The sequence below is a fragment of the Ips typographus genome, linkage group LG11, assembly GCF_016097725.1.
Source record: "Ips typographus isolate SLU linkage group LG11, UJ_Ityp_2.0, whole genome shotgun sequence".
Lineage (NCBI taxonomy): Eukaryota > Metazoa > Arthropoda > Insecta > Coleoptera > Curculionidae > Ips > Ips typographus.
The window spans coordinates 10,563,573-10,587,569 of NC_138432.1; the positions used below are offsets into that span (position 1 = coordinate 10,563,573).

Below are 23,997 nucleotides of genomic sequence, written 5' to 3' on the forward strand. Positions count from 1 at the left end.
ATTTGGCATATTAAGCCCACGTGATACATGTCCAATGAGATCATTGGTTTTTACTTTTTTTGTTTACGCCTTCCTTTGGGATTTGTTGTAGTGTGGTTGTTACCGGAAACCGGAAACACGTGTCTAATGTCTTCCATCGATTGGTTGCAAAGCTCATGAGTCTCTTCTCTTGTTTGTTGTGTTTTTACCATTCGCCATTTTGAAGACACTTTGATATTTTAGTGTGTGTAATCGCTAATTACCGTAGAGTAGAATTCCTATTACTTTAAACTTTGCTGTTAAGCGGTTGGACTCATGTGGCCAAATACATCGTTCAGAGGCCGGGGGAGAGGAGATTTATATACGTCCCAAGCCCCAGACCAGTACCCTGCCAGCCATTACGTTCAATCCACTGCCGGTTCCAGAAGGGGTGGACAACCATTTAATTACCAACACCAGAATAGAGGAAAATGCGGCCGAGCTAGGCCCCTACAAAACCAAAATTATTTCCACAATTGTGGTGTTAATTCCAACCAACCCTTGCATCCTAGCTTAAGGGGCGGTAGTGGAGTCCTACCACCTTCTGAAAGCGTTGGATTGATTGATTCTGCTGCACCACCATCATTTACCTCTCCCAGACCCTTTGGGCCACAATTTAATGAACCCAGAAATTTTAGGTATTATATAAAACCACAGGACCAAAGGAGTGATAGCGTCATGTCTCATGTATCAACAAGGAGTGCAAGGGTTGGACAGAGGGCAAGGAGAGACATGGATGAAGGTGTTCCCTGGCCCGGAAAATATTTGTGTCCTAAATGTGACAATAGCTACCAATTCCAGTGTAAGTTTTCTATTCAATACTTTTATGGGAGTATATAGTTCTTAAAATGGGTTTTTTTGGTAATGTATGGCTGCCCTACTGGAGGGGCCTTATATAGTTGCTACATGTTAAGTCATTCTTGGACCTTAATCTTTGTGATTTGAATTTGATGATTGAAAACAAGTCAGGTGACATGTCTAGGAAACTCTGACGCCAAAATACATCTTTTAAAATGATTTTGGCCGCATTCGTTTTTAAGCTCCATGAAGCGACCAGAGCGTGTTTGACGTCACGATGACGTAATTTGGCAAAACCATAATTTGATCAACTGTCAAATTACGTCTATGTGACGTCAAAAACGCTCTGCTGGCTCCATGGAGCGTGAAAACGAACGCGGCCTATTTGTCGTTTTAAAATTGGATCTGATGATTGAAAACGGTCACGTGATCTTAGAAACGTCATTGAGCCTCAGAATTACTTGATCTTTGTGATTTAAATTTGATGATCATCACACGTCAAGTTGTGGTCAATTTTCTTCACAGTAGTTCAAACTCCATTTTACAACAGTTTTAATTCAGGTATCCAAAACTAATGTACAAATCGTTGCTACTGGCTGAAAAGTAAATATGGTGGCTCAAAGTGGTAATATATTACTATGATAACTGAACTGAACCATTGGATCTCTGACCCTATATTTTTGTGATTTGACCATGTATGGTTCAGTACTTTATGATTTCAGATTCTGCATTATTAGCTTTTTGTACCTACTGCTTGAATTCCAAAAAATAATGTTTTTCTGGTTTAAGTGTTCTCAGTTTTGGAAGTCAAATTTCAAGCTAAAGGTGTGGAAATAAATTTGAACTTAAAAATGCCTTGTTAAGCAAACTACTATGTGTGTAAACTTAAATATCATATTACAATAATTTAAAATCACTGGTTTACTAACTCAAATGTTTCTTTTGGTAGTTAGCTTAAACATACAAAGACCAAATTTCATAACATGGTTTCAAATTACATGCAAAATAGCTCAATGTGTATTTTTTGAGCTGGAGGTTTTTCTTTTTTTCTTAGATTACAACAACAAATATGGGGGAAAGCTTCCTCTAGTTCTGCATTGCGGACACACTATGTGTCAAGAATGTATTTATCAAGGACTGAAAAACAACAAAATCAACTGTGTTAAGTGTCACATTGACTCCTCTCTGACTCAGGTAAAATTACTTCTAAGACCCACATTGACTCACTGATTGTTCTTGTTGTGGCCTAGGAACAAACTCCGGTTTGTCAAGCAGACCTTTACAGTGTCTTTCGCCCCAACTACCACATTTTTGGGGTGATTTCGTTTCATAGAGGTGGAGAGGGCCAACTAAGACACTTGGACAGTATTGGATTTGTTACGCAGCCATCCAAGAAAGTGTCGCAGACAGTTAATTTGACTGGTATTATAAGTTGTGTTTGTACTTTTATGGTGTAATGTATAGAGTGGTTTGTTTACAGAGAGTTGTTGCTTTTCTTCTTGCACCAAACCGGCAACAATGTACTGTCCAAGTTGTGATGGTAATTTTATTGTTTTTTTCTGTTATAGGTTTTAATTTTTTTTTTTAAACAGGTATCTATTGTTCAGATTGTTCAGTGGTGGTGCATAAAAGCGCGAAAAATTTAATGTCCCATCAGCCAGTTCCAAAACGAATTAGTAAATTCACTTTAACGCTAGAAAATTGCAATCAACATCCTTCAATGCCGGTCGAGTTTTTCTGTAAAACTTGCGACTTGGCAGCGTGTTGCTACTGCGTGTTAAACCAGCATAGCGATCATGAGCGTGCCGGTCTTTACCAGCTAAACCAAACAGAAATGGAGGAGTTTAGCACTTTACAAAAACGCGTGCAACCCATTTTAAAACACGTGTTGACAGCCCAAAAGAAAGCGTCCAAATTAGCCAGCTTTGACCCTGCTCCACTTAAAAAACAAGTGTGCAACTATTTTGGCTATTATCATGGTCAACTACAAACTGTCGAGTCACTGTTGCTGGAAGAGTTGGATCAGTTCAAAACCAGTTATCGGGGTTTGGACTCTATTCAAACCTCATTGAGAAGCTCGGCAGAGGAACTGAAACAACTGATCGCACTTGACTTGGACAGAATCGGTGACAAAAAACTGAATCTCCGCGCAGCTTTGGAAAAGTTGAGAAAGCTGCATGAAATTCCTAGATTTTTGTTAAACGACGCCGGCCAATCGTACCCAATCAGATTTGTACCAGATGAGTCCATTTTGACCAACTTGCCTCATCGAATCTCTTTAGAAAAGAACGAGGGCACAAATTATCGCTTGGTAAGAGAGGAGGAATTACCTGAAGGGTATGTGAAGGAAGATGAAAGTGATGAAGAGGTTGACAAAAGCATCAGCGCCATTTTGAATCAACCTGAGCTGCAGCTCGCATCGTCGAGCAATTCTACCACTAAAACTTCTCGTAAATCCAAATCAAGGCATGTTCCACATAAAGCTCCACCAAAAAAACCAGATATGGTTGGAGTAGAATTGCAACATATAAACTCCATGGATAGTTTCTACGTGCACTTAAAAACTAATTCCGCAAAACTGGAACAATTAAGTAAGGAAATAGAAAATTACGTCAAAATGGGCGGAGCTGAACCGGTGGCGGAACCAGAATTAAGTAACGTATTTCCGAAACTGTGCTGAATAAAGTAAACCTAAATTGTATTTTTACTTACAGATGGGATGTATCTGGTGAAGTATATTATTAAAAAGCATAATAAAAACGAACAAATGTGGTGCAGGGCCCGACTTCATAACATACAATCTCAAGGGGAGGAAACTCTTTATGATGTGTTTTTCATTGATTATGGAAAAACGCAGTTTGTTAAGCAAAACAGGTGAGGGAAAAATACATTGAAAAGGGATTTTTTCTATTATTGAAGTTGACATATAAAGTGAATTATAACTTTTTTCATTCCATTCAGGATTCGCGACATTCCACCAAGTTTATGCCAGAAAAAACCCTTTGCCTTAGAGTGCTCTCTCCATAACCCTATGAACGTCAATTGGAACGATAAAGCGCACCATTCACTGGCCCGTATTTTGAATGGGTGAGCATTTAAATATAGTTGGTTCAGTGACTGACTGTTGCGTTACCATCGCCAACAAAAAACGTATGTTTTATTTTTAGAAAGTTTAGTTAACACTTGTAGAAGATTCTGGCACTTTTTAGAAGGTTCTCAGTAGCATTTAGAGGTTTCTGACACTCTCAAAATGGTTCCTGAAGCCTCTGCGAATTTAAAACAGTTATATGAAGGTTTAAGACACTTGTAGAGGACTCTGGCACTTTAGAAGGTTTTCAGTAGCATTTAAATGTCTCTGACACTCTCAAAATAGTGCAAGAGGCTTCTGGCAGTTTAAAACAGTTATGTAAAGGTTTAAGACGATCGTAGAGGATTATGGCACTTTTTAGAAGGTTCTTAGTAGCATTTAAAGGTTTCTGACACTCTCAAAATGGTTCCAGAGACCTCTGGCAATTTAAAACAGTTATGTGAAGGTTTAAGACACTTGTAGAGGACTCTGGCACTTTTTAGAAGGTTTTCAGTAACATTTAAAGGTCCCTGACACTCTCAAAATAGTCCAAGAGGCTTCTGGCAGTTCAAAACAGTTATGTAAAGGTTTAAGACCCTCGTAGAGGATTATGGCACTTTTTAGAAGGTTCTCAGTAGCATTTAAATGTCTCTGACACTCTCAAAGTGTTTCCAGAGGACTCTGGCACTTTTTAAAACGTTCTCAGAAGCATTTAAAGGTTTCTGACAGTCTCAAAACGGTTCCAGAGACCTCTGACAATTTAAAACAGTTATATGAAGGTTTAAGACCTTCGTAGAGGATTATGGCACTTTTAGAAGGTTCTCAGTAGCATTTAAATGTCTCTGACACTCTCAAAATGATTCTAGATGCCTCTGGGAATTGAAAACAGCTATATGAAGGTTTAAGACACTTGTAAAGGACTTTGGCTCTAGCAATTTAAAACAGTTATAGGAAGATTTAAGACACTTTTTAAGGTTTTCAGTAACAACAGTATTATTTTGGAAGATGGGATAAGAGATGTGACGCAACAGTCACAAGTTACTGAACAGAACTTAGCCAATTACAGCAGCTGATTTAGTATTTTTACAGTAAAGACGTGTTCATGTTGGAGAAATCATATAATCAAGGGGTTTATGAAATTGATCTAATGATTGCCTCATCAGACGGTGGATTAACATCCGTCATTGATATTTTAGTGCACGCGTATCAGGTGGTTGACCCTATTAATGATACAGACAATCACACAAGTGCAACATCTAAGGTTGGTGTTTTCGCTACTAATTTGTGTTGATTTCACGTTAAAACTTTGTAGCAAATCAACTACGGGTCCCGTTTGATAGTGTTCCCTAACGGTACATGTAGAAGGTTGGTTAAAAACCATAAAGAGAAGGTGGTCATCGCTAATATTGTGGATCCTCACAATATTTTTGTTCATATGGTTTGTTGGTTGTTTTTTCAGTAAATCGTGAGGTTATTAAAGATTTTTAGGTACAATACCAGGAGGCTTTCAAAACTCTATGCCATGCGATTAAGAAGGCTTTTAAAAACTCGAAAGATGGAGCTTGCATTCCCGTTGAAGGTCGGTTTAAACGTTAATTATTGATTTTTTTGTTGTCATCAACGTGAATTGCAGGTACTTACGCGCTAGTTGAGTACAAAGACCCAGTTCGGTCAAACTTCCACAGGGCGTTCATAAAAACTGTAGACATTGTTAGCGACAAGGTCCATGTCTTGTTAGTGGATTGGGGCCTTAACGTTGTAGTGTCTACGAACAATGTACGCCCAATGCAAGAATCTTTCGCTAAGATAGAAAGTCAAGTAAAACAAAACATTTCCAATTACATAGCGAGATGCTTTAAACGGTGTTTTCAGGCGGTTTTAGTCAAATTAGCTCACATCGCTCCCTACGGCCAAAAATCTGTTTGGTCTCGTGTCTCAAGTGACTTTCTGCAATTGTTTTTTAAAAATCGAGATGTCTTGAAAATGCTGGTGCACGATACGGAGCGTGAAATTGAGGTGGCTCTGTTTGATTGTAGTAAAAACGTGGACGTTTGCATTAACGCCTTGATGGTCGAGAATAATTATGCCGATTCTACTGGTCCTATGTAAGTTAATTGTTTTCAATAGTCTAGATAAACTTTATTGGTTCTCACTATACACATTTTAGATCAACCAAATTGAATTGGCCTCAATACGAATCGAACATGCCCGAATTCAATGAGGAAGGCGGTCTAATGTCAGCGCTTCTAAAAAAAGTAATTGAAAATAGCAAGGACGAATCTGACGACGAAGATATCGATGACACCGACGTCAAGAAAAGGCGAATCGATGTCATTAAAGTGGAGTCTCCCAGTCTGGTTTGGATTAAATTTTTCGATCTTAGAGACAAGTAATGCGTTTTTTAAATACCTATATGCCTTTAACTTTTTTTTGGGATTTTGAATAGGGAACGAGAAATGAACAATGGACTGCAAGCCCATTATAGCACAGAAACAAAAACTAAGTCCGAGTGGAAGGTAGGCGATTTATGTGTGGTTGAGTTAGATGAGAAGTTTTGCAGAGGAACAGTACAGGAAGTGCTGGATGGAAATTGCAAAATTTTCCTTATCGATAAGGTTGGTGAACCGTTTTGGAATGTAAGGTAAATTGTTCTAAATGTGGGTGGTTTTCAGATTGTTGAGAAGACTGTACCTTTTGATAAAATATTCGAGTACACACCCTACTTTACTCAATTCCCACAAATTGTCTTTAAATGTCATTTAGCCAATATTAAACCTGCTGGTGATTCTGGAAACTGGAGCATTTCATCCATTGAAGCCCTTCAGGTATAGTAGAACTTTTTTTGTAAAACTACAAATTTAGTCAATATAATAATTTCAGGAACTATGTTCCAAAAATAACCGATTGTACGCTGGCATCATTAATGACGACTCCAAGAAAAAAAACATGCCAATCTACATGTGGTAAGTAGTCCCAATTAAAAGAGTTTTTCAGTTAAATTAATTTGTAATTGTGTAGGTATGGTTTGGTGATCAGAGGTGGCGCGTTAGACCCGGACCGTATTAAATACATTTCCATCAACAATTCCTTGGCGAAATTAGGCTTCGCTTACAAAGTGCCGGCGCCCAAAATAAAAAAAGCCTCCACCGGCGAGGAATTACTGAATGTATTAACGTGTTAATTTTCACTCAGACATGCTACTAATAACACTTTTGCAGAGCTTGATTAAAAAAGATGATTATATTCCTTCTCAGGAAGATGAAAACAGTGAACAGAACGAGACTGAGGTTACTAAATCAGAAGCTTCTTCAGAAAAGACACCAAAAGCAGGAGAAAGTTTGACAGCAAGTGACATCGACGCAATTCAAAATTTGTCCCTAGAAGATCAGCCCGTCTCTGACGAGGTCAGTATAGGAACAGTCTGCCGCGTTCCTTATACTGATTAGAAAATTATTTTTGCAGAAACAGAGTGAAAAAACGCTGAACTGGAATGAAATTATTCATCATGAGTCTGAGAATGACGGTAATGTTTATTGTAGCCAATATTTGACTTTGGTTAAATTTATATTATAAAATGCAGGTCATTACGACAAACTGGAAGTCGAATTGGTTTTGGAGGACTGGTTGCCGCCATTAAGATTGTTCAATACCGAATTTGAGGTACGTTTAAATGGGCTCATCCTACAATTTTTTTATTTAAATCCAAATTATTGTGTAGAAAATTTGTATTATTATTAAAGGGCTATGGAAGAGTCTAAAAGCTTCCAAATGGTCTTCAACTAGTCTAGAAGCTTTCAACAGATTTCAAAACAATCTAAAATCGATTCTAGAACAGTTTAAGGCTTCCAATAATTTCTAGAACCGTCTAATATATCCAGTTGCCTCTAAAGTAGTCCAGAACCTTCAATATGCTCTTTAAACTTTCCTAAAACCTCCTAAGTGCTGCTTAAATAGTCTAAAAAGATTCCAGAAGCTTCCAAAACACTATACAAACTTCAAAAGCTTCCAAAACAGTGTCTAGAAACTTTTAAATGCTCCTGAAGCAGCATAGAAGGTTCCAAAGGGCTTTGGAAGAGTCTAAAAGCTTCCAAATGCTCTTCAACTAGTCTATAAGCTTTCAACAGATTTCAAAACAATCTAAAATCGATTCTAGAACAGTTTAGATGCTTCCAATAATTTCTAGAACCATCTAATATTTTCAGTTGCCTCTAAAGTAGTTCTGAACCTTTAATATGACCTTCCAAATACTCCAGAAGTCTGGGACAGCCTAAAAGCTGCTTGAAAAGCTGCCTTCCTGTGTGCCTGTATGTATCTATGGCTGTTTAAGAGTGTTTAACAGTGTCTAGAATCCTATTAGATTTCCAAATGTCTCCAAAGCAGTCCAGAACCCTCAATATGCTTTTTAAACTGTCCTAAAACCTCCCAAATGCCCCTGAAGCAGCATAGAATCTTCCAAAATCGTTTGGAACAGTCTAAAAGCTTCCAAATGCTTCTCCACTAGTCCAGAAGCTTTCAACATATTTAAAAACAGTCTAAAATCGAATCAAGAGTAGATTAAAAGCTTCTAATCACTTCTAGAACCGGTTAAGGTTTCCATTTACCTCTGAGGTAGTCCAGAATCGTCAATATGCTCTTTAAACTGTCCTAAAATCTTCTCAATGCTCGTGAAATGATCCAAAAAGATTTCAAAAGCTTCTAAAACCTTTTAGAACGGTCTAAAACGCTTGTATTAAAGTGCATTACGTAATTCTTTTGTCAGGCTAGAGTGACTTGTATAGAAACAGGGGGTCATTTATACCTACATGACAAAAGCGTCCACCAAGGCTACGAAAATATGGAAAAAAACATGAAGGAGTTCTTTGAAAGTGAACCTCCCGAATGGATTGACCACGAGTGGAAGCCAGGACATTTGTGTACCATTAAATACACTGACGGAAATTGGTAAGTTACCATTTTGTTTATTTCTGTACGGAAGTCAACTTTGTCGTTTAGGTACAGAGGAAAAGTGCTAAAAGTGGTTAGCTCGCAGTGTATCACCGTGTTTATGATCGATTTCGGCTCTGATCATGTTCTGCCTGCCACCGCATTATATCGGGAGTTGTTGTACACCAACATTCCAGCTTTTGCGACTAAAGTCATGTTGGATAAGGTGTGTATGCTGCTAAACATTAATCGAACTTTAAGCTGAACATTTTGAGTAGGTTTATGCCAGGTCAGGGGCTTGGTTAACTTCCGATTATGACTATTTCCAATCGTTGGTCTCCGACTGGTGCCGAGTTATAGTGAAAGGCCCAAAAGAGGTCGAAGTACCTCTAGTTGAGGTGTACAACGCGGCTGGAGATAATATTAATAAAAAACTGATTGAATTGTGTCCCAATTTGTCTAGGTAATTTAATTGTTTAGAAAATATTTTTCAAATTGATTTATGATTCGACGTAGATCTGCCGTCTTTCCGGTTAAGGAAAGTGAAGACGAGTCGGATGACTTTGTAGTGATCGAAGCTATAGAGCCTGTTGAATTGAGTTTGGGTAACAAAGTAGAAGCAACTAAATATGACATACTTCCATTGCCTCAAGATTTACTAGAAGGAAAACTGGTATTTTCGTTTATTTCTATTTTAACGTTAATATTTCATTATCAAAAAAATGTTGAAGGTTTTAATGGAAATTGGAGGAGTGGTTGACTTTAGAAAAATTGCAATTCGCTCCCTCTCGACTGATGAAAATGTAGTATTAAATACAATGATAAGTGAAATTCAGGATCTGGTCTCTAACTTCCCACCTCTAACAGGTCAGTCAACTAACATAACAACATACACGTTTAGGAAACAATCATTTTTTATTTTAGATTTTGAAGTGGGAACACCGTGTTTGGCTCCATTTTCCGAAGACGACATTTATTACAGAGCGAAAATAATTGAGGTAAAATCTGATTCGGTTCACGTTTTGTTTGTTGACTACGGAAATCACGAGTCAGTGCCTGTCGGTGAAGTCAAAACTATTCCCTTACATTACGTACAATTGCCTCAACAGTGTTGGGAGGTTTGTCTTAATATAGAACCCGCAAATGAAGACTCGAATCTCACTTTCGTTACCGAGGTTTGTGTTTTTTTCTACACGTAATTCAGCTGTATTAACGGTTTGTAATTTTAAAGTTTGTTAAACATTTGGAGCAACGAAAAAAGCGTATTAAACTCGTCAAGGAGGATCCGATAACCGTGGACATTTACAACAAAAACAATAAATTGTACTATGCACAATACGTGGAAAATGGCAATATTCGAATTCTTCATCAGGATATGTAGGTTAAGAATTTTCTTTTTTTTGATATTACAAATTGATTTTTTGAATATTTTTAAGAATCCTATTTTTGTTTATAAGTTAGAGTTATTTTTTTATTTTCTACTGTTGATTGGTTATTGAAGAAATAACTCATATGTGTTCAATAAATAAATCATTCTTTTTTACAATAACTGAGTTATGTGGAAATAACAAAATACGACAAAGTAAGATGAAATACAGGGCGATATAAGTATCTAGAGAAGGGCTCAATATTGGTTGAGTGTAGTTAGGCTGGGTGGGGTTCTCATTCGGCCCTACGTTAATGCTAGAACGAGATAACCACAGCCAACTACTACCATAATAATTATTGAACACCCGTTATCTTTCTAAAATACTCATAAAGTTTGGCAGGTTTTTTTAATTTTGCTTATTAAGCGCTTTTTTCACGATTTTACTGCTTTCTAATCCGGACCAGGACCAGTATCAATTCAGAAATCTTGACACATGGTGAATGCACTGAATACAAATTTCCATGTTGGCTTAAATAACGTTTGACGCAGTAGGAAAATGTTATGAAATAATAATTATCAATATGTGTACACATGTGTATTACAACTAATCTTATTAATATTACTACTTACTCTAGAAAGGAACCATGCCTGAATATACTTCCTGATCTATTCTAGATACTCAATATTCTCCCTGAGATTACTTCCTGATTCAAAACGTACGTGTTTGACGTAATTTAAAACGTTAAAATGCAACAATAAAGTTCAAAAACGAAACGTAAATTTTTAATGATACTATACAAATTAAATTGAATAAAAAAAATTAACCAGAAAAAAAAACAAAAATGAGTTTTTCTATAAAGGTAATACAAAAACAAACTAACTTTTAACAGAACTAACGTATTCACAAATATAATTAAAAATTAAATGTAGAAACGAACACAATACTGGTTAAACTTGTTGAAAATAAAACAGTTCTAGTTATTCCTGTGTTGCTGCCTCAAAAGCTGTTCGTTGTAACGGTCGTAAAAATCTGGTCTTTGTAGATTAACCAATGGTACTCGAGGAGGAAAGAACCCGTATTGAGGGTAAGCGTATGGGTTTTGAACACCTAATTGTGGGACGACTACTTGATTTCCAAAGGGACCAAATTGGGTCTAAAATAAAGTTTACAATAAAACAAACAATTAGATTAATAAATTAGTTGAATACCTGATAATGTTGGGGGTGGAATCCTGGTGGAGGACGTACCATTGGTGGATTATGTGGGGTTCGGTAAGAAAGGGGTGCACCGTTCCAATGCGAATAACCTGGCCAGTTAAGTCGTGGCGTATTCTCGTAAGGCGTTGAGAACTGTACTGGTAAGGGAATTTTATTACTTGGTGTGCTTCCAAAATAGCTCTCTGAAAATACTGATGTAATTTCTAGTTAAAAATATTTAGAAGCTCTAAATACCTGGATTTTGAGGAGACTGAGAATTTTCCGTTTGAAATGATGTAGTTGAGGCGTTGTCGGGAAGGTTTTCTACAAATTCTCTAGTGCGTAGTGTATTGTCGGACAATGTCTCAACATGGGATGGACTTATTGTCTCATAATATTCAGAAGAATTTGAATCAGAGACGGTTTCGTTGTCGACAATCCCACTTTCTACTGTTTTGTTACTGTCACCCTCGTTCAAATTCATAAACTGTCGAAACGGATTATTTAAGTGTAAAGTACTGACAAACTCTTTACTAGTTGGGTCCAAATTGCTAGTAACCTACAACACTCTGTTAGTACAAAACTTGACAATATCACGTAACATACTATTTTGCCAGCAATATTTGGCTGCAAATCTGTCCCAGAAGTGTCTAAATTTGAACTATTCTGCAACTGAGATTCATTCACATTTTCTGACAAAAACGACGAGTTTTGATTGATTTTAATCGCCAAATTTTTGAAAAATTCTTCCCCGGTTGGGGTCTTTGGTGATGGCGTGCCTGATAAGCTTTCAAAAGCTTCAGGATTGTCAAAAATGTTTAGATCCGAAGGTCTGGTCTTGTTAATCACCCAGGGACAAAACGGAGGACTGCGAGCTTCAGATCGACTAGATTCACTATGTAAAGGGTGTTATAAATTCGATGTATTAGCATTGCTATCACAGACACTATAGTTGATAGAGCTTTAGTTTAATGGAGGCAAAGTTGCGCATTTTTTTGCTTAATAATTTGGTAAAAAAAAATTCAAAACATTTTCATTACTTCCGGAGTTTTCAGATCGGACGTTTCGTTTTTTAGATACCATCATCAACTTCAATTTTTCAAATATGGACCTAAACTTAAGTTTTTTAAATAAATTAAGCAATTTAAATTTATATGCTGTCATACTAAGTATACCCTGATTATTATAACTTTAGTTGCACAACACAGGTGATTCTATTGCCAACCAAACTTACTGGACAATAACATTGCTCTCTCTCTCTCTCCAATGGCGCTACAGCTCAAAGTTTGCGGAGCCTTGGCGTCCTTTTCTTCCGCCTCCAACACTGTCGATCCAACTCTCCATCTTCCCATCTTTTCCGTGGTCTCCCTTTTGGTCTTCTGCCCTGCATCCTACTATTGAGGGCCCTTTTTGGTAGTCTGTTATCCGTCATTCTTACTACGTGGTCTCTGTAGTCTGACGAATTCTGAGATAGTTGTCCTTGCCTGAAGCCGGTTTGGTATTGGCCGATAATCTCTTCGGTAATAGGTTGGATGCGTTTATTGATTACAATAACATTGCATAGATACGGATATTTAAATTACGCGCCTTAAAATATGTTGGCAATACTGCGCAATGTTGTCGTATTTTCTTGCTACCGAGCTATTCCGATCACCGATTATCTCACCCGATCGTTATACGTCTCGAAGTGTCAAAGTTTGACGTAAATATCAGCTTTTTCGAAATTCGTTGTAACTTGTGATCCTATTTTACGTTCCTGAGGTCATTAAACGGTTTACTTGTTGACAAACCACATTTCAACAACCTCTGCTCCAACATTCCAACAACAAAGCTGTCTGTTATGCCAAAACTGTCGAATACTGGGTCCAAACAACTTTATTCTATTAGATTTTTGTGTAAAACTTGCATTTATAGTTTCCAAACATGTCTCCATTATTACTCAAGTGTAGGTATACACAAATGCCGAGTAAAACACATCAGATCTCAAACCCTCACCTTTACCAAATTATTTAACAATAAATTGCGCAACTTTTCCTCCATTAAACTAAAGCTCTATCAACTGTAGTTTCTGAGATAGCAATGCTAATGCAACATAATTTTTAGTAATTTTCAGACGCTCTGAAAGAATTAAACATACCTGTGACTGATATTTGTGGACCACTCAATAAGTTCATCATCATCTTCGCTAAGATTCTCATAGTTAAGATTTGTATTGGTTTCCCCGGGCGAGAGATTCATTTGGCGGATTAGGTTTTCGCATTTTTCCCGCGCCGAGCTGTAGAACGACAGATTTTCCTGATCCGATGTCGCTTCCGGTTCATATTCCTCCGGTATTTCCTCCCCAATGGCCACCAAATAATCGGTCAGTTCTTGTTTAAACGCTCCAAACAAATTCAAATCTAGTGGAGATACGTTATCCTGCCGGGCAGACAATAAAGAAAATTTGCGGTGGTGTTTTGCTGCTTCCATTAGGCCGTCGTACATTTCCGAATACGAATCATCACCCTATTTATAAGCAAACTGAAGAAGGAAAATTGTAGTGAAACTCGGAACTTACCTCATCGTCCACTTTGAAATAATTGGGCAAACAATACTGCACTGGAACCAGGGACTTTGAGTAGAAATAAGTTTCGCCAAAATTAAGAGCCATCCCCAATTCCAATTCCTGGAATGTCGGAAAGAGGTGCAGGTTTCGTACGATGCACGTGCTTTTCGACATTACTAGAGACGGTTTTTGAGTCTAAATTTAAAAGGAAAAACACATTAGGGTCAAAATCAAAGACAGATTGATTCCAATACAGTTTTGTTCCCATACATTATAAAAAAAAACACGAAACTGCACTAAAAACGTCTTTAATTCTGACACTTAAAACTTAAAACATAAATACTCTAATAAAAAAATACATAACAAACTTTGACAATGTTAGTTAACAGATTATTAAAATCTGTAGTTTCTCTTGGTATATGGGGCACTGTCATATTATGAGTCTTAAATCAGTAGAAATAGAAAAGTTCTAATTGACACTCCTAATTATGTTCATTTCAATTAAAGAGTGTCAGACAAACGTTTTCTTAGTCGAATATTGACCATTTTCCATTTCGTTAAAATCGATTTAGCCCGTTTTACGTCATAACAACGATCTCCGATTACCTGATTGTCCCACAGGGCGTGTCCTTCTTGGACAAGTATCTCGTTTACGTATCTGATATTATCGGGAACGCTGACGTCAGCAATGAAGCCGCACACGTATTGCTCCGCCCAATCCACATAGCTGACTTTCATCTGAGTGGCTCTGTTATTATTAACCAATTCTTTGAACCGGAGTATGGCAGTCGTAGGCCAAGGATGACCTGAAATTTAAAAAACAAATGATAACCCCATGTATACATCAGAGTGTCAGAATTTGCATGTTTAATGAGTCTATCGATCTAAAATAGTTTCATCAATGCCAATTGTACTAAAAAGTAGAGCTAGCTAGAAAATCGGATTTTGCATATGTTTGCAGTTCAATTTACATTTGTACGGTCACCTGACCAGTGTTGCCATCTCAAAAATTTCATAAAAAGTTGCGTTTTTAGTCACGTGAACTGTACTTACAACTTCTACCACTGTCCAAATTAGATTTTGCGAATTTTTACAGTTGAAGCTACATTTTTATGGTCACGTGACTGTTTTTAACTGTAGTAGTGTCATTTTGCCGGTACAGTTGCCAGCTCAAAAATCACCATTTTTTGTTTTGTATTTTACAATTTTTGCCTTCATAACTGATTAAATCCGATTTTGCACATTTTTATAAATAAAAAAACGTGGCTGTTTTTCATTAGTGTCATTTGGCTAATACAGTGGTGCCAGCTTAAAAATTGCATTTTTAGTCATGTGACCTGTATTTTCAGCTTTTACCACTGTCTAAACTAGATTTAGCGAATTTTCACAGTTGAACCTAAATTTTTTATGGTCACGTGATTGTTTTTCACTCTAGTACTGTCATTTTGTCTGTACATTGTTTTCAGCTCATAAATTGCACTTTTAGTCACGTGACGTATAACTTCAGCTTTTAAATTAGAGAAGCACTGGCTAAATTAGATTTAGCGAATTTTTACAGTTGAAGCTACATTTTTATGGTCACGTGACTGTTTTTCACTCTAGTAGTGTCATTTTGCCTGTACAGTATTGCCAGCTCAAAAATCACCATTTTTTGTTTTGTATTTTACAATTTTTGCCTTCATAACTGATTAAATCGGATTTTGCACATTTTTATAATTCAGACTAACTTTTTATGGTCACGTGACTGTTTTTCACTCTAGTAGTGTAATTTTGTCTGTACATTGTTTTCAGCTCATAAATTGCACTTTTAGTCACGTGACGTATAATTTCAGCTTTTAAATTAAAAAAGCACTGGCTAAATTATATTTAGCAAATTTTCACAATTGAAACTACATTTTTATGGTCACGTGACTGGTTTTAACTGTAGTGTCATTTTGCTTGTACAGTGTTGCCAGCTTAAAACTGAATAAAACAATTTTACTAATTTTAAAAAAATCTATAAATGTAGCAAAATCTCGGAAACGGTAAAAGATAAATAAAAGAGAAAGTTATATTAGCAATAAGAATCTACAGGGTGTTCTATTTTAGATTGACAGAAAGTTACTTATTAACTAAACAGGCAAATTTATTATATTTTTTAATATTCAAGTATATGTTCTCCTAATGTGTAGAGAAAAACTACAACTTGGCAATACTGCTTTAAATATAGTTCTCAATTTTTTTATCACTTTTCTGTCAATAATGTATAAGTTTATGGAATTACTGACCTTTTTCTACTGGATTAATATTGGCCAAGCGACCTCTCAGCGCTTGTGCTGGTAACTTGCTAAACTCCTGACGCAGAAAGCACATTCCTTTAATCGAAGCTGTGTCCACAGTGCCAAAGTCAATGTAAAGAAGCTAATAATAAAAAAATAAATATCAAACCATAATGGATGCATAAATGGCGCAGTAAACTTACCCGAACCTTATCGTTTGGTAGTACGTTCAGCACTTTGGCGCGATGGTACTCGCCGAAGATGACTTGAACGCAATAAAGCCCCACCTTAAAATGATCATTAGAACTAAAAAAGTTTCAAGTTGAAGAATTACCTGCACAGCAGCTGGAATGATTGCGTACTCTCTGGCGTTGTCAGAGTTCATGTAAAACGCACCCAAATCGTCCATAAGAGTGTTCAGTTTGTCCTCTTCGTCACCTGTAACATAACAGACAGTTTGACCAGTAGTTCAAATAAATCTTCAGAAAACTCACGTAAATAGAACCAAAATTTAGAAATGTCATATATTTCCATCACAACCAAACCGAAACTATCTTCCGGTTTGGTAGTTTTCGGTAGAAATTGTCGAGGAATGTTCTCCCCAAAACTGAACACATCCTGAGGTATTCGTCCTCTGAAATCGGACCAATCCAATTGCGGCAAGGCCTGATCGATCGAAGCAACGGTCTGAAAACAATTCCTTAAACTTAACTATTCCAAGTTTAGAGCAAAAACTAACCCGGTTCAATCCCGGATCATAACTGGATATAGTGTAACTCTTTGTCGCGGTTACAGGCAACGGTTTCGATCGATCGTACAACATGAAATCGTCATTACCCGGCCTCACGTAGTGAAAAATGTGTTTTAACACTATACACATGTCAATCAAGCTGCCGTAACCGTACTCAGTAAACAGAAGTTCACGCTTAAACATCTTACTGCAAAAACAACAATCACATAAATGAAATTCACTTTCAAAGTTCTAATGCATTACAGGTATTGTGTCCGTAAATCAGCGCACCATAATCCCTCCTCAAATTTGTCAATAAGTTTTCTCAGATTCTCCTGAACTTTTTTTGGTACATTCGAATCATCTTTTTCCACTTCCGCTTCTTCTTTTACCAGTTCCTTAAAAGTGTTGAGCTTGATGTGGTCAACTGTTAAAGGTTTTTTGGTACCTACAGTGACAGAAGAGAAATCTGACCTAATTGGGGTTACCACCTGAAAAATCATTATTTAATGTTATATTAGTATATGCCAAATTAATTATCTTAACTTACAGGCTGATTTTCTTGTAACCTCAGTGGCTGAACCTAGAAACTAACTTTACCATAAACTCTTATATGACAAAAAAAAACTTACAGAGTGAAACAGCCTTAACCTATCTAAATTAGGTTGTGTAGGTTGAGTTGGTTCCAGTGGCTGAACCTAAAAAAAAACCTTCCCTTGTACAACAAATTTCACAATTAATTTACAGCGTGATTAACCTGTGACGTATTTACATGAGAATGGGTAAGTTGAGGTTGAGAAGAAACCTAGAAAATCATAAATTATAAACAAATTACAAACCTATACATAAACCATCAACTTACAGGGTGAGTTAACCTGTTGTTGTTGAAAGATGTAGGAACTGAATGAAAATTAGGTGGCAATCTAGGTGGATAATTAATTCTGTTTGTATTGCAATTTGATTGGCTAGGAATCACAGACCTGAAACAGTGTGTTCTAATCTCTCTAACCTTTACAGTCTTTAAATTTACCTAAGTTCATCCCATCGTCGCCTATTGGGTCTGGGTATAGTACGTCTTTTAGCAGTCGACTTTGGAAGGGTGAGCCTTTGTTCCAGCACCATTTTAGTGTTGTAAGCAATTTTTTCGTTGACCACTAGGAAAACCTGAGCATAAGGCCCTGAACCCTTAACCGTACAAACATCCGGGATGCTCTTCAAAAAGTGCTCTGTTGAGTTGTAACCCAACCTTTTGCTGGGTATGGCCGACCCAATAAAGCTCTCATAATCTGCCTCCACACTTCTTAGGGTGGAAATGCAGCTGCTAGAATTTAGCAGGCTGCGAATTTCTTTCTTTACCATCTCTTCTGTTAAATCGCCTGACATCTATAAAAGTTTACCAAAATAGGGATTTTAAGCTTGGACAGAGTATTAGAAATTACTATCTAGTTTAATGCAGATCAAATTAGTTTTTATTCCAACTCAATAATTTGTCAACATTGTCAGAAGGACAGAATCACTTGTAAAACCCACTTGGAGTGAGGAAATAACAGTTTTAAGTACATTCTTTGAATCCTCTTTAAATTTCCTATCCAATAGCCTGAAAAACAGTACAAAAATTGGTAAAAAAACTGTGTTCAAGTTTGAACTGCCAGAAAGACATTTTTAAAGGACAGTTAGGGACAACTTTTCCACTTGAGTTTTACAATTTTTATTTTATTTTTAAACGGTAGATATACCGTTTTAACGGTAAACCTGACAACATTGGTGGTGATATTAATGGCGTTTTTGATTGGCAGGTTTAATGCAAAACCAGTGTATTGCCAAATTGCCATAATTTTTCAGTGGCATTTGATAAAGCAAGATGCCAATAGGTTAGTTTTGTACTAACCTTTGCCAATCAAAAACCCCATAAGCAAATAGTTATTCAAACATGTCAAGTTAGGTTAAATGCTGTCAAAATCATTACTCTTTCATTTTTTCTTGAAAATAAAGCTAGTCAACTATGGAATGGGGTTTTTCTACATCTGACATGGTTATCAATTGGCCCCATACAGTCAATTAGCAATCAAAAAATTGGATTTTAAATTCCATGAACAAAATCACATTGCTTTTTTGATTAGTAATTTATTAAGAAGAAAATTGTTTAGATATTGCTAATTGATGTGTTTGTGGCCATTCCCATACATAGCCTATTCCCTTATAGCTTCGTTCCAACAAAGCTAATCAAGTCATTTAGTTTAATTTCCATATCTTTATTATGTAGGTAGTTTGTTTGTAAAAAAGACCTGAAGAGAATGTGACCTTATTTAAGTACAGTACATCTTTTGGTATAGTGACAAAAAAAGTATAGGGTTCAAAAGTAAATTTGAAAATTTTCTAGGTGGTTCTTAAGACAAACAACAGATAACAAATGTTATCAAGTTAATAGCTTTTCACACTGATTTGGGCCATCTGCATGGATGGGATAAGTATTGCTGTGTACTGATTTAGCAGACCAAATACAAATTATCCTGCAAATGGTCCAAACCGATATTCAAAACAGAATCAATAACCTAAACAAAGCTATTGAAACACACTTTACTAATCGAAATTAAAATATAGAATTTTAGCAAAGTTCATCATGGCAGAAACACAGCATTTTCAAATAAATTTTACAAGAACAAGACCAAAATATTTTATTAACATGAACTGATTTGTACAATTAGGAAAACCTGCTAAATGACAAGGGTCTTGTGAAGAATAGCTAACCACGAATTTTGAGTCAATTTTTTTTTTGGGGTTAGGTTACGTCCTATATAGTACAGATAAAAAAGAAAAAATGCGAACGATCCACAATTTTTGTCACAAAATCGTTCAAAAAATCCATGATTTTACAAGCATTTTGTGGAATTTGATCAGCTGATTTGGAAAGTTCGTCTGCGCTGTTGCCAAATCGCACGCGTAGTCTGAAATCAAATATTACATCATTCTTAAAAATTGTAGAAGTGTTTTGAAAAAAGAATGAATATGAGAATATGTGAACCTATGCTAACCTAGTGGCCGATCACATAGAGTAATCAAAAACATGGTTATGCTGTAATGGTTATTTTTTAAATATTATTAAAAAAAAATGCTTAGGTGAACCTATGCTAACCAAGTGACTGATCACTTAGATGGCAACAGCGGACAAAGCATCTCGTCGTAGTAAATTCATGGTTAGTTATTGTTCACAAGACCCAAATGACAACATAAACAATTAATACAAAAAAATTATACTCACCCTGGCCTTCAAATAAAGCAAAATAAACAAAATTCCAAGGTGCAACAGCAAATCAAATTTTACTTCATTATAGTAACAAGGTTCTGAAAAATTCCCTTCTCCTCTCAGGAAAACTTAGAAAGTACCATTCAATTAAAAAAAAAAGCCAAAACACTAAGTAATTGTTAGAAAAATTTTAATTAAAAAAGACAAAACTCAAAACACAACAAAATTTGTTCAACCTCTGCAACTAGGAACTTTCCAAACAATGAATGACATAATAATGACAAACGACAACACGTGCGCGCACAAGACCGGGCGGCACATGTGCTGAATCTCAATAGTGTCAACTGTCGAACTATTTTAATAATAAGGAGAAGGACTGGACAATGAACAATTTGGTAATAATAATAACAAACGGTAATAGAACGTGGTAATTTACGGACAAGCACAAACTAGTTTACCAAAAAGAAATTTCTCACTGTTAAAATTAAAAACTTCAAAGAAAATCGATATCGATACTTAAACGCAACTATCGATACGGAGTCTCCCACTACTACTTTTCCGAATGACACTGACAACTGGTTGTTATGTGGTGGTGTTTTTGATTTGACCCTGCTTTTGACTATTTGGAAGTTGTAGGGGGCCCTTTTTCCGAAACCGCTGTTTTGTTCAGTGAAATTCGCAACAAAATGAACTCGCACAGCGAATATATTTCCAAAGCGGAGGACATAGCAGACCAGGTAATTTAATTTAATTTCCTTCCAGTGCTTTCAAAAAGTGTCTGGTCAGTTTGAACAGTTCTCTGTAGACGTCACCCAAAAAAACTGGATTGTAGGCTCCCACAATTTTTTAGGACCTGTTTTCCTGTTAATCTTGACCTCAATTACTATCTAGAGCATTTTTTATTTGATGGTTTTTGTGTTAATCTTCTCCATATGCTACAAACCTACTATAGAACCACATTCACCATTTTTTTTTTTTAAATAGGTCCAAAGGAAGCTAAAGCACATATTGCCAACCTTAGCCCGTTTATGTTTGATATCCACATTTTTTGAGGATGGAATTCGAATGTGGGTACAATGGAATGAACAGAGAGAGTACATGAACATGTCTTGGGGCTGTGGTTATTTTTTAGCCACTGTGTTTGTGTTGATTAATTTACTTTTTCAATTAGGAGGTTGTGTGATGGTTATAGTACAGTTTAAGGTTCCTATTGCTTGTGGGATACTATTTTTCATTGTAGTTTTACAGGTAAATTGAACCAACTTTCTAAGCTTTTTTTAAATTAAATTCAACAATTTCCAGACATTGGCTTACAGTATTCTGTGGGATTTGCAGTTTTTACTTAGAAATTTTGCTTTAGTTGGTGCCCTATTATTGGTTTTGGCTGAAAGTCAAGGAGAGGCCAAAAGCATGTTTGCTGGTATTTCTCATTATAGAGTCAATTTACTTTGATAATTAAGTTCAAACTTGCAGGTGTACCAACACTAGGTGATAATAGGCCTAAAAACTATTTGCAATTGACTGGTAGAGTGCTACTAGCTTTTATGTTTGTCACTTTAATTAGGTTTGAATTTTCCTTCTTGCAGGTGAGTTGATATTACAGGTTTGCTAAACAGTTTGTATACTTTTAATTAAATTGGCAGATTGTGATGGACCTTTTGGGATCAGCCTTAATGGTTTTGGTCACAGTTGGTTACAAAACCAAACTCTCAGCTCTAATTCTAGTATTACTACTCACAACCTTAAACTTTTACCATAATGCTTGGTGGAACATTCCAGACTACAAGCCCTTAAGGGATTTCTTGAAATATGACTTTTTCCAGGTGAGTGAGACACTTTTTATTAATAACTTCCTTACATAAAGTTATAATTTTGTATTTCAGACTCTGTCTGTAGTTGGTGGACTGTTGATGATTGTTTATTTGGGTCCTGGTGGAGTTTCAATGGATGAACACAAGAAAAAATGGTAAACTAGATAGTTAAGTGTGTAAATGACATGTTTTAAGGGGTATAAGGGGGGTGCAACAATTTGAAACTTTGACCACATCTAAAAATAGTGTCAAATATTTATTTTCTGATGACAATTATTTTTAATATAAAAACTGATATTGGGACTGTTATTGGTTGACTTGAACACATGACATATCAAGCTTCAACCAATCTTATGGGCCATTCTTTTGCTTAATTGTAAGACAAATTTATATCAACAGCAACATTCTAACTTATTACTTAATATTTTGTATGTATATATATATAAATTTTATTTAAGGTTGATTGTCTGTTAGTGTTGACCATTTTTTGTACCTTTTTGCAAAAAACTGCTCAAAAAAAAATGCATCTTCCAGTTATGTTGTATGTGCTATTTCAATACAATAAGATTCATATATACAGTGTGTCCCAAGTTTATTATCTGGATGGGCATAAAAGAGGATAAACCTGTAATCTAATAAATATAAAATCTGTAACCTTTCATCACAGCTTTTCAGCATTGCTGTACATACAACCAAAACAGGGGTAATAATACATTTTACATATTAAATGAGAGAACAAAGTACTTGGTGGATTTATTTGAGACACACTGTATATTATATTTGGGTTGTTTTTAAACTAAATAAAACTGCATATTTTTTCTCCTTGTTTTTTTACTTTCCATTGAAAGTTTAAGAAGAAACCAACTGTATTAGCTCCCCACAACTTCCTGTTTTTTAGCACTATTTAAAAATGTAACAATTTTACCTGCCAGAGTTTTAAACAAAGCAGCCTGAATATTGTTGGAATCCAGCACAATTGGAGCGCCCTTATCACTCCCTTCACTTATAGAAGAGTCCACAGAAAAACTTTGTAAAACTTCAATTTGCAGTTCATTTGCTAAATCTTGAGTTCCACTCCCAAAAACCTTAACTTCATTCAGGCAGGATGGACATTTAACAAAGCTCATATTCTCTACCATTCCTATTAAGGGTATGTGCAACATTTTATACATTACAGCTCCCCTTTTTGTTACTTGTAAGGCAGCTAGTTGTGGTGTAGTCACCAAGACCACCCCTACAATTCTAAACTCTCGAATTTGCACCCCTTTACTTACAAAAACACTCACCATCAATAGGCAAGTTCTGTACTAAACTCAAATGGATGTCACCAGTCCCTGGTGGGGTGTCCACTATTAAATAATCAATTTCACCCCAATCAACTTGTCTTGTAAGCTTCTCTAAGGCTTGCATCACCATCAGACCTCTCCAAATCACTGGAGCACCCTCATCAATGAGGAACCCAAAGGACATACTATGGAAAAGAGAGGTCAAGTTGTTATCACCAAGCCAATTAGAGTAATAAGTGCCATTTTACTCCATAGTTTGTGAGAGGTTCCATCCGGTTCTTCTCTGACAAAAATGGCTCGTCATGCAGATTCATCATTAAAGGGATGCTGGGACCAAAAATATCAGCGTCTAGTAACCCCACTTTTTTGTCAGGGTTCAGTAACTTTAAACCAGTAGCCAGATTAGCTACAAATAGCTTTTACAATAACAATTTTACAATGTAGTGTAGATTATTACCAGCCGTGGTGGATTTACCCACTCCTCCTTTACCGGACGACACTAAAACGATCTTTTTAACACCTTCAATGGGTTTTTTTTTGGGCAGGCCCCGTTTCATCAGTTCTTTTTGGTGAGATTCAATTGCACTTGAGAAGCGCTTAAAGTGTTGGACGAATTTAGCCATTAGTCTTTGACGTTAAGTACACAAAATTAAAGTGTTTGTTAAAAATAAAACAAAAAATTTCAATAAATACAACTTTTCGTAAAACACCGCATAACCTCACTAACAAACAATTTTTGTTTGTCCTACTT

General features: G+C 36.2%; 4 protein-coding genes across 4 annotated transcripts; 2 read left to right on the plus strand and 2 right to left on the minus strand.

Annotated features, from left to right (window-relative positions):
• Nucleotides 1–79: 79 nt before the first annotated feature.
• Nucleotides 80–10,355, plus strand: qin (tudor domain-containing protein qin). Its single transcript, XM_081990063.1, has 27 exons — nt 80–820; nt 1,871–2,010; nt 2,067–2,238; nt 2,297–2,356; nt 2,409–3,470; nt 3,531–3,690; nt 3,778–3,903; nt 4,973–5,144; nt 5,196–5,321; nt 5,372–5,462; nt 5,517–5,701; nt 5,756–5,988; nt 6,051–6,272; nt 6,330–6,498; nt 6,556–6,708; nt 6,764–6,846; nt 6,902–7,049; nt 7,102–7,287; nt 7,346–7,406; nt 7,464–7,543; nt 8,643–8,824; nt 8,876–9,032; nt 9,085–9,269; nt 9,323–9,479; nt 9,538–9,673; nt 9,731–9,981; nt 10,038–10,355. Exons 1-27 carry the CDS (start codon nt 295–297, stop codon nt 10,185–10,187), a joined length of 5,373 nt encoding a protein of 1,790 aa, XP_081846189.1. The 5' UTR covers nt 80–294; the 3' UTR covers nt 10,188–10,355.
• Nucleotides 10,356–10,755: 400 nt separating this feature from the next.
• Nucleotides 10,756–20,419, minus strand: tej (tejas). The gene is made up of 19 exons (XM_081990065.1): nt 20,165–20,419; nt 17,936–18,288; nt 17,768–17,885; nt 17,663–17,710; nt 17,538–17,603; nt 17,456–17,488; nt 17,170–17,396; nt 16,915–17,113; nt 16,670–16,862; nt 16,510–16,613; nt 16,379–16,462; nt 16,185–16,317; nt 14,524–14,723; nt 13,930–14,112; nt 13,510–13,877; nt 11,979–12,267; nt 11,628–11,931; nt 11,385–11,575; nt 10,756–11,329 (listed from the first exon to the last, which is right to left on the minus strand). Exons 2-19 carry the CDS (start codon nt 18,286–18,288, stop codon nt 11,150–11,152), a joined length of 3,273 nt encoding a protein of 1,090 aa, XP_081846191.1. The 5' UTR covers nt 20,165–20,419; the 3' UTR covers nt 10,756–11,149.
• A 302-nt stretch (nt 20,420–20,721) lies between these two features.
• Nucleotides 20,722–22,780, plus strand: Surf4 (Surfeit locus protein 4). Its single transcript, XM_081990098.1, has 6 exons — nt 20,722–20,886; nt 21,134–21,397; nt 21,452–21,569; nt 21,623–21,735; nt 21,793–21,972; nt 22,033–22,780. Exons 1-6 carry the CDS (start codon nt 20,836–20,838, stop codon nt 22,117–22,119), a joined length of 813 nt encoding a protein of 270 aa, XP_081846224.1. The 5' UTR covers nt 20,722–20,835; the 3' UTR covers nt 22,120–22,780.
• Nubpl (NUBP iron-sulfur cluster assembly factor, mitochondrial) lies at nt 22,675–23,987 on the minus strand. The gene is made up of 4 exons (XM_081990093.1): nt 23,704–23,987; nt 23,487–23,652; nt 23,247–23,431; nt 22,675–23,194 (listed from the first exon to the last, which is right to left on the minus strand). Exons 1-4 carry the CDS (start codon nt 23,867–23,869, stop codon nt 22,830–22,832), a joined length of 882 nt encoding a protein of 293 aa, XP_081846219.1. The 5' UTR covers nt 23,870–23,987; the 3' UTR covers nt 22,675–22,829.
• Between the last annotated feature and the right edge of the window lie 10 nt (nt 23,988–23,997).